Raw genomic sequence first — 13,281 nt, forward strand, 5'->3', positions numbered from 1 at the left:
TCTGTGTGTTTGTGCGTGTATTTGCAAAGGGGAACAACATACACCCCTAGGGTTGCCAGATCCATCCTGGAGACTATAGGAGGCACTTACCAGAAGTAAGAGGGAGGCCCAGCCAATGTGCAGCAGTGTTCCTATGGCAATTCCTGGAGGCAACATCACTACATAGGAACGTTGGGAGAGGTTTGGCTATCTGGGCAAACTCTTAGGTAAATTTGGCTTCTACTGTAGAGTTTTTGCCTAAATACCAGTGTGTCGTCTCAAAGTGATGATATCACTTCCAGTTACATAGACATGTTGCTGCATGTCAGTCAGGTCTCCCTCTTTGGGACGGGGTGTAAGTTATCTCCACCAGCCAGCTGATTGGAGGTTGGGTGGTGGGGCTGATGGCAGGGCCCCCTGTCTCCATTTGGGAGGGTGGCTGGCAACCCTACATACTGCTGTGATAGGTGCCGACTGGATCGTGAGTGTGCTGAAGCCGATTAGCAACTCTGCCAACACCCAGCTGTGCCTTACGGTGTTCCTTTGAATGGCACACACAGGCACAGCCATACCCCAGCTGGCAAAGTTGCCGCTGCCACTCCCCCTCTTCTGATATGCCAGAGGGCAGGAAGGGAAGATCCTGAGAAAGCACAATCCCAGCAGAGGCACATTGGCTTGAGTGTAATTCCCATAGCCCACAGGAGAAGGACATAAACGTGACAAGGGACCTGTGCTCCTGGCAAGGGTCTGTCAGCCATCGTTCCTGTTCCAAAGAATTTTCCCCCTCAAGAATAATAAAAAAAAGAAAATAAGGGGGCTCGAACCCAGAGCCCCCCCACACCAAAGAATGGCATCTTGATCACTGGGCCAAGAAGGCAAATGCAAAGGAGGCATCAGTTCAGGCCTTAGGCACTCTACTCCAATCTTGATGCCCGCAGTAGCCATATGGGGCTGGGCACAGGACACTACAAAGAGTGGATCAGCTTAGTGGAAGGCCCTGGGATAGCATGCCAAAGACTCCTGATTTGATCCTCATATGGGGAGAGTTTCAGAACTGATGTTTTGCTCCAGCAAACCACAGAAGGAGAAAGAGGATGGGCCTGTTAGTGGGTGGCTCCCAGACATCAATCAGTTTGCCTGAGACATCCCTTCACAATCCCCTGATTTGCATATTTTTACCCTATCCAATCTGAGCCTCCCACACGCCATCACTGCCAACTTTTCATGGCTTACAGATGCCAGCAGTGCTTGAGTGGGGGTGTGTGGAGACCCAGACATCTGCTTTCCCTTGAACTAGAGCAGACATGTCTCTCTTCAGAGCACTCATCAGCTTCCCTCTGTGTGAACTATGCATAGCAGACAGCAGAATGCATGAGTGGGAAGGGGGTGGGGGCTGCAGATGGGTAGCCAAGTCAGTCTTTTGCAGCTCTCTGAAGAGGTGAACTGAGCCCACTGGATCCTGGCTGCTGCTTACCTGTCATGGTAGTAACTCAGTATTAAGTGTCCCTTCTGTGGTACTAACAGTGTTTTCTATACATTTCTGCAACCAGAGTTAAATGTCATGCTCTCTAAATGTGCAAATTGGAGATCTAATAGATCGAATCCTGTGCTGCCTATCCTGTCCTTTGAGCTAACTCGGGGGGGTGGGGTTATGATCGGGCATGGGGCACCTCCACTGGCACCTCCACTCAGGATTGTGCTGTAAATACTCTCTGGCTTCTTCAAATGCGGTCTCAAAGCGAATTATTTTCTGAAGTTTTCCCTGAAACATCTACCTAGTCCAGTAAACTTTGCCTCCCAGTTTTTCAGGCAGAGTTCTTTCTCATCCATCTGTCAATTTAGTGTCACTAGTTACTTTTCATTTGTACTTTAAATCATTCACCATGTCATTCACCTTTGTTCTTTCAGTTTATAACTGTAAGACCTATTGAATCATGATATTTGCAAAGATCTTGCAGCTGACACACTGTTAATTTTTCATAAGAATCTTAATTGTTAAACCATAGTTACAAATGTGTCTTTTCAATGTGTTTTTCCTGGTTTATTTCCTTCAGCAAATAGCAGAAATCCACTTTTCTCCTTCCTGAGGTATTCTCTGCAGAATGTCCCATGCCCCATTAATATCAAAGGGCACCTGTGCAGTGTGGCTCCTGTCCCATCTGCACCACTTAAGGTCACATTCCAAAGATCACTTGCCTGGATGTAAACTGTTGAATATAATGGGACTCCGTAGTAGACCTGCTTAGGATGGCTCCTTAAAATACGCAGTGAGCGACTAAAATTTTAATTTATAGTGAAACAAAACTATTGCTGAAGAAATACATTGATATCTGAGATTGTATTTCTACTTCCATCATCCGACCGTGTGTGTTGTGTTTCTCGTATAGGCATTTGTTTAGAGCTGAAGCAATTTTGGGCTTAGAAAATGCTTTCCTTGTTTACAACATTCTTTCCATTTGATCTGAAGAAAAAGCAGTCACAAATAGTGCTTCATGCTGTTTTAATTCCTGTTCAAATAAGGGCATTCAAATATGTCCCCATTACAAAATTTGGACAATGGCAACCCCTGCCCTTCCTTTATCTGTTGGTACAATTGTTTGGGCAGCTTAATGCAATGACAGATCCTGGAGGCATGTACATCTATGAATAAAATGGGCTTCTTTTGTCTAATTAAAAGCACTGGATAATTACAAACAGTGCTGAATAAAATTTACTCAGCTGCTGTGGCTTGCCACAGTGCTTGGCAGTCAGCAACTTGCTCTTAGAGCAAAGCTGGTAACAGAGGCCTTGAATGGTCCTTGACATTCCAATTGGTCATGGGGTCATCTCCCATGAGTGGGAATTGCCAAACCTCTTGCTCGCATTAGTCAAACAGGAAAGTGCCAAGAAAGTAGGATTCCCAGAAAGTGAACATTAGCTGCTAGGAAGGTGCTGGGGTTTTATACCTCTTTTAAAATTTTCCCTCTCCAAAGAATTTCTGTCTAACAAAGAATCTGGCAAACAGCAGTTTTATTTGTACCCCCCTTCCCTTTCTTTTTCTCTGTATCGACAGGGTAGAAACAGAAAGGTTTGTCGTGTACTTTGGGTAAGTGCAGCAAACTGTGTCTTTGTCTTCAGTGAATCAACACTTTGTTTTGGAAGTGGTTGGTCTGGACAAGGCTCTGTCTCCTTTAGTATTCCTTTCCTTCTGAAGCACTGTGCCTTACGGACCTCCTCGGGCAATGCATGCCTCCTGTTGCTATTTTATTTGGGAGCATGGGGTGGCAGACTGAAAACGCTCCTTTATGTAAGGCCTGTGAATAATGAAAAAAAGTTATAAATGCATGGCTCAGTGTTTGATGTTTTACGATAGCTCAGAACAGTAGATTGGTTGTTCTGGTTTACCACTGGAAAATCTGGCCACACAGATATGGTATAATTGAGGTGTATAATGAGGGTGAGACAAAAATTACTTTCTACAGATATGTTCAAATGTTCTTTGGGCTTTCATTGCTGTGTGCTTAGATAAAAGCTAACCTTTTCAATTTTAAAATCCTGTTTTCCATGCTCTTTGATCAAAGGCATTCTCTAGCACATGAACAGGAACCTGAAGTATTCTTTATCAACTGTTGGAACATTATTTCAGAAACCTTGTTTGGTTGAGTTGGGTTGCATTCAGAGATCACATCAAGTTAACAATAAGCCTGAATGTGCCCAGCATTGATGCCAGTCTTGCACATATGACTTACTCTTTCCTCCTTCCCTCTCTGTTCTCACCCAGAGCACACTGAAGGATTGTAGTTGTAAAATGGTTACTTATGATGTATGAATGTAAGTGTGAGGCTCCTCCCTCACTTGTGTGCTGCTTTCACTCCTGGTTGTCTCCGATGCCTCAAAAGAAGGGTTGTGTCACCAAAGTCCACCCTCTCTTTCCTGAAATGTTGCCCTTGTTTGGGCAGTACATTAATCTCTGGCCTGGTTGCATAGCTGATTTATGCTTCCTCCCTGCCAATCAGCCCCAGCACCATCACCCTAGGTCTGCTCCCAAGGTCCAAGCCATAAACTAGGCCAAGGGTTAGAACACTATTCACCCAGTCTATATATGCCAGCCTCCAGGTGGGGCCTGAGGATCCCCCAGAATTACAGCTCATCTCGAGACTGCAGAGATCAGGTCCCTTGGAGAAAAGGGATGCTTTGGAGGGTGGAGTCTATGGCATTATACCCTACTGAGGTCCATGTCCTCCCCAGCCTTCAGAAAGGCCTCTCTGTTTGGCTCTTCCCGGATTCTTGCATGCCTGGGCTCTTTCTGTGCTTCTCCCTGGCAGTCACAGTTGGGTTACTGCTGGTTGCTTCCATGCTTGTCAGTTGACCTGATGACCTCTGAGGCTGTTCCCCCCCCCCCGGTGTAATTCTTCTTGTTCTTCTACTGGGAGATGACATCATCAGCCAACACCTGAAGCTCTGGGGACCAGGAGGGAGAGAGTGAGGCCCATGTCCAGTTTTTGAGTTTACCTGTCACCCTGGTTCCATCATAGGGCTTCTGACCAAGTTAATGGTAATTGCCTAAGGTATGAAAGAGGTGGGTGGGTCCCACTCAGCTCCTGCAGCATTGAGGAAGTCTCCAGATTTGGCCCTGGCCCTGGACAGTAAGCATGTGGCTTAACTAGTTGTTCCTATTCTTTTCCCTGAAAACACACTGGGGTTCTAAACCTAGATTAATTGCAGATTAAGAATGTCAGAATCCAGGCTCTTTCAGGGAGAAAGCAAACTGATTAAGCAGTGTACTTGCATTTGTACATCATGGGTAACTGAAGTTACTTTTCAACCATGCTCTGCATAACAAGAAGGGATTTATTGATTTATTAGATTTTTAGAACTGCCCCAATTGGCACAGCTATCTCGGGGCCAGGCACAACAGTTTAAAATCAGTAATACAATAAATATAAATTACTTAAAATCCACCACAGAGCAGCAGTCAACATCCTTTTATTCTCAGGCCCAATCAGAGACTCTTATATAAAGTGATACGAGGGAGGGGGGGACACCTAGATATTCTTTGTGCCCCAGCATCAACCAAATGCCCTGCGGAAGAGTTCCATCTTGCAGGTTTTGTGGAATGCAGTGAGACAGGGCCTGCCTCTCTTCTGGTAGCTCATTTCACCAGATGGGGGCCAGGAAAGAGAAGGCCCTGGCCCTTGGTAAAGCTAAGTGAACCTCTCTTGGGCCATGGACCACTAGCCTGTTAGAATTGGTGGGGCATAATGTGCTTTGCAGAGCAAATTCAGAGAGGTGGTCACTTAGGTATGCTGGGCCTGGACTGAATGAACTTAAATGTCAAAAACAGCATCTGGAAAGTAATTTGGTACTCCACTAGGAGCTATTGAAGCTGCCTGAGCACAGGGTGTATATGAATCCTTCATGGTGTTCTGGTGAAGACTCTGGCAGCTGCATTTTGGACCAGCTGTAACTTCTGGAGTAGGAACAAGGAAGGCTCATGTAGAGCAAGTTACAGAAATCTAGTTTGGAGGTGACCATTGCATGGGTGATTGTGGCTAAGTGATCTGGGACCAGGTAAGTTGCTAGTAGTTTAGACTGGCACAGGTGAGAAAACACCTTCTGCGCTGCTGTGGTGACTTGAACCTCAATGGAAAGGCAGGCATCAAATATTGCTCCCAGATTCCTGGCCATCTGTGCAGGCTGGGTAAACGTACTTCCTCCCCTGGTCCCTTCTTACCCAGCTAGAGGACCTTCATATTTGAATGGTTCAGCTTCAGATGACTGTGCTTTAACCATTCAGCCATTGCATTTAGATACTTGGCAAGTTGTTCAGGTGGGAGAGGGAGTATATGAACCCAGCAGCAAGCTGACCTTATGCACATTCAGTCTTAATTTCACCTTGGTATGATTTAGTGGCAGTTGGTTTGTTGTACTCTTGAACTGATCATTGCTTACTATGCAGATTTGTAAAATAAAAATTAGATTTGGAACATAAAGTATCAAATCCTGTCCAGAACAAAAGTTCTGGAAAAAAACCCTGAACTTTTGTGTTAAATATAGTAAATATTGAGATGCTATTTTTAAAATAAAGGTTAACACTAAGGTTTGCACTCCCCTGTTCAACTGCATTTTTGCAACTGAAGCTTGCTCTTCCGTTTCAGTTATATAACTGTTCTGTATTGGCTTTCTCTGTGTGCTGTGTGCCTGTTTAATTGCATTTTTAAAAACTAGCCAGTCTTCCTAAATATGACTGAATACAACTTTATTGACAAACTCGTCATTTCTTTGTGGCTCGTGGTTAAAATATTTCCAGAAAAGTTCAAATCTTCACAATTTTCTACTATGGGATAATGGAAGAAAAATAAAAACAGCCCAAATTCTTTATACCCAGTCCACAGGGGATGATGCATTTAATTAGTTTCACATACGCTGGCAAAATGGCATTGTGTTTTTTCCCCCAGGGTTAGTGTCAAAAATCAGATATTAAAATCGGGATTTACTAGCCGTGAATTGATCATTCTAGAAAATGATGATCCCGGAGGAGTATTTGAGTTTGCATCTTCTTCAAGAGGTCCTTACAGGATAAAAGTAAGTGTCTCCAAATTAATTCAACCCATAGTTAAACAGCACCATACAAGAATAGTGAGATTCTGTACCTTTGTTTTGTTTTAAAGGAAGGAGAGTCTGTTGAACTCCATATTGTCCGCTCCAGGGGAACTCTTATCAAGCAATTTCTGCGCTACACTGTAGAGCCAAGAGATGGCAGTGAGTTCTATGGGAGCACAGGAATCCTAGAGTTTAAACCAGGAGAAAGGGAAATTAAACTTACTTTGCTAACAAGGATGGATGGCATCCCAGAGGTAAAGAGACAATGAAAAAAAGACCCTCTTGTGCCTGATTTGGAATATATGAATGTTGCACATTTGATACTTGGTATCCCAAATCTTTCACACAGGTGGTAATACAATGTAGTTTGATGGGGTTCCTAGTTTTCCATTTAAATATGTACTTTCCCCCCCAGTCTGGATGACCCAGGCTAGCCTGATCTCATCAGATCTTGAAAGCTAAGTAGGATTGGCCTTGGTTAATATTTGGATGGAAGACAACCGAGGAAGTCCATGGTCACTATGCAATGGCAAATCGCCTGTTTGTCTGGTGCCTTGAAAACCCTAGAGGATCACCAAAAGTTGGCTGCTACTTGACAATATTTCCCACCACCAGCTCTTGTTTTCCTTTCTGTATCAGAATTGTTGTCCTCTGTGCTCCAACAAACTGCTTCTGGGAGCTAGGAGCTCCCAAACGAAACATTCCTACTCTCAGAGATTCAGAGTACTCATGAGTAGCACTGTGACCTTTTCATGTCTCTATGTAAATTAAGTTAATATAGAGGAAGTAGAGTTGGCAGCTACATGGAGAAAAATTCCTTTTAACAGATGCTTACTGGGATGTTGTTGACCAGGAGGGGTACTATTATCCTCCATGTCATGCAAAGCTTCAGCTGCCCAGGTCCAAACACTGAACCTCTATTAAAGGGGCAACACATTATTCTCCAGCCCTGTTGGCAACTCTAAATTAGTTATTGAGTTGTTATTAAATTATTATCCCACATAAAATTGTAAGAATGGCTTTTATGATGATGCAGTTTATGCGGCACATTTATTATTATTCAACTTTGGGGTTATTGGTTTGCAGTTTCGTTGCTTGCAACATTTCCGCAAGATATTTTAATGGAAATCTGTCATTTGTGATGAAAAAAGTATTTTATGAATGGAATACCTAGTCATTTTGGATTGGGTGAGTTTGGCAGTATAATAAATACTACTGCTTCTTGATCCAGCATGACAAATCACAATTTTATTATACATAATTTGGTGAGAAATGGAATTATCATGTAAGGCTCAAATGTCAGTTTCTTGTCTGCTTCTTTTTAAAATATCAGAATGCTATCCTTTCTGAAATCAATCTTGGAGATGTTAGAAATGCCAAGATGTTTAATGAACATCAAAGATATTTCTATCAATCTATTTATTGTTGTGTGTATGGTTAATCTATATTGTTGTTCTGATTTATATTCTTTGTTCTAGCTGGATGAATTTTACTTGGTGGTACTCAGTAGTCATGGTGAACTGCCAAGTAAGCTGGGATACGCTATAAGTGTCAACATAACTATTCTGAAGAATGATGATCCACATGGAATAATTGAGTTTGTTGAGGAAGAACTGACAGTAACTATAAATGAAAGTAAAAGGGGAGACATATGTGCTGGTAATTATTTTCATTGAAGATGAAGATCTAGTCAGATTAACACTTATTTCTAGTGGGGGAATATTATATCACAGAATCCTTCATATGTTACTTTTATGACATAGGAGCTGCTATAGCACAATTTCTTCCCGTTCTGTTAAGTCAGGTGCATTAGGCTGCATCAGAGAACCCAACAGTGGGCTCGTCCCTATACCACCATTCATGTTTTAAGGAGGGATGCCACAGGCATGGTGATGAGCTGCATTGTGTTAATTTTCCAACTAGGCTTCAGGTTTCTGACATTACTTTCATGGTGTAGAAAAAAATATGCTTCAGTGGCTACCAAAAGATAACATAAGGGGCTCCTGGTTCTCCTTCAGTGGAGGAAGTTATCCAAGCTGCTTAAGCCATGCCTCCTCTTGCTCCAAGCAGGGCTATGCAAACTTTGCATGATTCTCTTGAGCCAGCATGAGGCTGCCCTTCCATTTTCAGTTCCAACAGGACATTAGAGCTACCTCTGCTTCATCTGAAAAACAACAACTTACTTCTTGGATCTTCCTGGCATGGAAGAGAACAAGCTTTCCAAGAAGATGTCTGGATCAGCATCTAAAAAGGAAAAAAAATCTTTAAGGATGAACCTCTCCTGTCTGAACCTTAAGGCATAGGAGTATGACAGATGTAAGAATTTGATTATTATAGCTGCTGCCACAGGCAAAGCTAGAAGACCAGAAATGTTGGGTCTTCCTAACCTCTAATGGTCAGGGGCCATTCTTTCTAAAGACAGTGTCTTAAAAATTTTGTAGACAGGAAGAATGAAACAACAGTTAAAACATTTAATGAAATCTTCCTTGGCAATCAGGGCCTAGACTGTTCTTTTTAATTCCATCAATGATTTCTTCACTGTAGGCTTCAAATAATGGAACTGAACAATTAATTAGCATCCCTCGACCTCAGGGAAGCTTCTTTATACATCCCCATTCACCAGACTTCCAGACAATTCCTGCGTTTCACTTTTTGGGGCCAGCATTGCCAACACAAAGCCTTATAATATGTCCTTTTATCTTCACCAAAAGTTTTCACCTACGTCCTAAAGTTGCTAACAGGGGATTTATATTTACTGAGACAACAGGGGATTTATGTTTACTGTTAGCTAGAAGATATCCTGATCAGCGTCAGGGATGCTGGGTCAGTGATTGGGAATTTCAGAGTCTTAATAGATCTACTTTAGACACATGACTTTCTGACAAAACTACAGAGAAAGCCACTTCACTCCATATAGGGAGTTAGTCTGTTTGGGAGCCAGAATAAATATGAGACTAGTGATTTTTTTCTTCCTCTATAAAAACATAGTGGACAGAGTGAAGACAATTTGGAAGCAAAAATTCATGTATCTCATGTATCTATCAGATATACTAGGACTCTAATTTATTTATTATATTTATATACCGCCCTCCCTGAAGGCTCAGGGTGGTTCACATAAGACAGAATCAATACAGATAACATAGATTAACAATATAAAGTGATAACAACAAGCAACATCGAACAGTATATATAAAACATTAAATTAACTCATACTGATAGCCCAGTGGGTTAGGTGGAATTGTAGTGAGTGCCATAGGAAGGAGACTTTGGGGGAGGGTCCATAGGAAGTAATGGTTCAGATCGACCTCAACAAAATGCCTGGTGGAGGAGCTCCATTTTGTAGGCCCTGGGGAATTGTTCAAGTTCTCTCAGGGCCCTGATCTCCTCTGAGAACTCGTTCCACCAAGTGGGGGCCAGGATGAAGAAAGCTCTGGTCAACCATAGACTAGAGCAGCTATCTGGTCATCATTTTCAAACTTTGTGAGAGACTATAGGATTGACCAGTAGGACTCTGTTGAGGCAACATTTGGGAGGAGAGTCCTACAGCAAATGTTGGATTGAGTGAGGACTCATTCTTCTAGCTGGGGTATATAACCAGCTTGGATGACTTCTTCCACTGAAGGAAAATGAAACACTGGACTTACCTGAAGGATTCTTTTCTACAGTTGTGTGAAGTCATCTACTCCCCACCGCTGCCCCCCCCAAAAAAGAGGGAGAAACAGGGATAAAAACTGATCAACAAACAAGGAAGCAAGATGCAGATATGGAGTTGGGCTATCTAGTGACTAGAAGGGCAATCTCACTCTGGCCTAGGAAAGTTGTACAAAATTTCCATAGCCCTGGCTGGAGTAAGAGGAGGTATGACCTAACCAACTTGGATATCTTTGCCTCACTGAATAGAAGAAACCTCCAGGTAAGTCCAATGTTTTATTCTCCTAAGAACGTTAGAATCCTACTAGATCAGACCAGTGGTCTCTAAATTTCAGCTACCTGCTTCAGACAGTGGCGAACTATACCAATAAAGAAGGCATAGAGGCCAAGGCCTTTCCCTGATGTAATCTTCTAGCCACTGATATTCAAGGCTTTACTACCTCTGGAAATGAAGGTTCCCTTTGGTTATAATTCATAGATCTAATATCTATGAATCTGTACAGTCCCCTTTTAATGGTATCTGTGCACATCATCCTGGCAGTTAATTCTACAATTTAATTGTTAATTGAGTAAAGAAGATTTTTTTTCTGCCTTGAATCTGTTGGCCATTAATTTCATTGGATGTCCCAAGTTCTCATATTATATGGAAGAACGAGAAAAAGTTATTTTCTGTTTCTCCAAATAAAACCTAGATGTGATTCTAATTGAGTTTTCAGTAGCTGTAAATTGCTAAGAAACAACAACATTAAGAATCATCAACATATGCAGAAGAGTCATTTTAATGAATTGGTTAAAAAAAATCTGCAAAAATAGGTTATTTGAAAGCTCATGTCAGCCAGTATGGCATAGTGGTTAAGAGCGGAAGTTTCTAATCTGGAGACCTGAGTTTGAATCCCTACTTCTCCATGTGGAGCTAGCTGGGCAAACTTGGGCCATTCATAGTTCTTTTAGATCTCTCTCAACCACCTCCTAGGGCTTCTTTTGTGGGGAGAGGTGTTTGCCAGTTGTTTTGGGATTCCTTCAGATAGTGAAAAGCAGGGTATATGAAATCCCAAAAATAGCAGTCATTTAGGCAAAGAGGGAGCATAATTAAATTTAAAAGTTTTCCCCTCTTATTGTCTGTTTATTATTGTCATTCTGTATTTTGAACAAAACGTATGTTTGTGTTTTGAAGCTGTGTTCTGTATTATACGAAACCAAGGAACCTTTGGTAATGTGACTGTGTCCTGGGCAATTCATCCAGTTTCTACGAAAGACATCTTCCCAGAACAAGGAATAGTTTTCTTTGGAAATGGGGAATTTTCAAAAAATATCACTGTGTATTCATTGCCTGATGAGGTAAACATTTTTACACAAATGGTTTCTGAAATGGGTGAATAGGTGGGGCTTCTGTTTTATTATAAAATAGAAGAATTATTGTATATCATAGTGGATTCTTCTGATTATCATAGTGTATATCATAGTGGATTCTTTCAGGAAGTCCTTTTAAATTTAATTCTGAAAGTTTGCAATATGGCTCCATTTGGCTAATCTGAAGAATTTGGAATTAAGCTCTAATAAACTTGGTAGATTTTTTGATACTTAATAATCAGAACAAGGAAACAAAAACACTTGTTGCAGAATACAACTGAAATAAAATTAAAATCTAGAATCCCGTGAGAATTATTGAGCTTGGACCTAAAAAAAAATTGATTTTTTTTTTTGCCATTGACCTCCTTTGCTTATAATGTTCCTTTTATGTGAAATATACTGCATGGATCAACTAGGCAAATAATAGGCATTAGTTTTCAGCAGAGAGCAAAGAACAGAATCTTAGAGGATGTGAATGTAAAGATAGATTTAGGTGATTAGCCATGTTGGTGTGAAACAGCAGAATAAATGTTGAGTCCAGGGACACCTTTAAGACCAACAAAGTCTTATTCACGGTATGACCTTTAATGTGCACATGCACACTTCCTCTGATATAATGCCATGGAATGGAAGTAGTAAGTATGAATTGATTACCTCCATTCCATGACATTGTATCTAAGGACGTGTGCATACCTTGAATAAAACTTTATTTGGCTTAAAGGTGCCATAGGACTCAAAATTTGTGGATGTAAAGAGGCATGGTTAGATTGCAGTACTGGTATAATGTTTGACCAGTGGTAAACCAACTTGAAGACTCTGAAACAGAATCAAGTGGGTAACCATGTTAGTCTGAAGCAGCAGAACAAATTTAAAGTCAAGTGGTACCTTTAAGCCCAATAAAGTTTTTTCAAGGTATGAGCTTTTGTGTGCACGCACACTTCCTCAGATACAATGGCATGGAATGAAAGTAATTGGTTCAGACTTACAGGTAGAATGTGAGATTAAATCAACATACAGGGTAATGAAATTGGTTGACAGTTTCTAGAGATAAATAGGAAAAAACAGCAATTTGGGTTTGTTTGTATTCATTTGAGATTGAATTGCATAGCAAACATCTTGGGTTCAATAAATATGTTCATATTAAGAGAATAATGGGCAAATAGATAATCAGTTACTGACAGCAGTTAGCTAAGACCTTGCCCTTATGCCTCCTGCCTGTCCTCTGAGGCATGGAAGCATCTTGGGTTATCATCTTTAAGTAGAACATTTGGCTGTCTCTGTTCACAGACCAGAGAAAAGCATATATATACTATTCCAAACTACATTGCATTCTAGTAGTCATAGTCACATTACAATCTACTTGTCCAAATCAATTATTCCAATTAAGAAATAAATTAAAGAGGATATTTGACCTTTCTGAGGGATTGCTGAGAAAGTATGATAACTACATATGCTAACCTACATTCTCAACATTATCTTTAGAGGTAACATAGGTTTGCTTTATTTTTTTTTCAGGTACCTGAAGAAATGGAAGTATTCTCCATTGATCTTTTCAATGCTACTGGGGGTGCAAGAATGGGAAACAGAACCACTGCAGTCCTACAGATTGCCAAAAATGATGATCCAATTTATTTTAAAGGTAAGAGAAGTATTCTGTCATTTACATTTAAAGGTGTCCTCTTAAGGGAAGAATTATCTTCTTTAGAATAGGATAAATAT

General features: G+C 41.2%; 1 protein-coding gene across 9 annotated transcripts in view; it reads left to right on the plus strand.

The window, feature by feature from the left end:
- ADGRV1 (adhesion G protein-coupled receptor V1) overlaps positions 1-13,281 on the plus strand; it is a 329,124-nt gene that overhangs the window by 31,873 nt on the left and 283,970 nt on the right. For 5 of the 9 annotated variants that reach the window (XM_077347591.1, XM_077347582.1, XM_077347586.1 and 2 more), the window contains exons 12-17: positions 3,032-3,064; positions 6,417-6,543; positions 6,630-6,815; positions 8,040-8,220; positions 11,387-11,550; positions 13,078-13,201. In XM_077347591.1, the coding sequence (XP_077203706.1) occupies positions 3,032-3,064; positions 6,417-6,543; positions 6,630-6,815; positions 8,040-8,220; positions 11,387-11,550; positions 13,078-13,201 (815 nt within the window). The remainder of the gene's footprint in view (positions 1-3,031; positions 3,065-6,416; positions 6,544-6,629; positions 6,816-8,039; positions 8,221-11,386; positions 11,551-13,077; positions 13,202-13,281) is intronic. The other 4 variants (XM_077347584.1, XM_077347585.1, XM_077347588.1 and 1 more) reach the window with 1 other exon arrangement.

Source organism: Paroedura picta, chromosome 7 (assembly GCF_049243985.1).
Source record: "Paroedura picta isolate Pp20150507F chromosome 7, Ppicta_v3.0, whole genome shotgun sequence".
Classification (NCBI taxonomy): Eukaryota; Metazoa; Chordata; class Lepidosauria; order Squamata; family Gekkonidae; genus Paroedura; species Paroedura picta.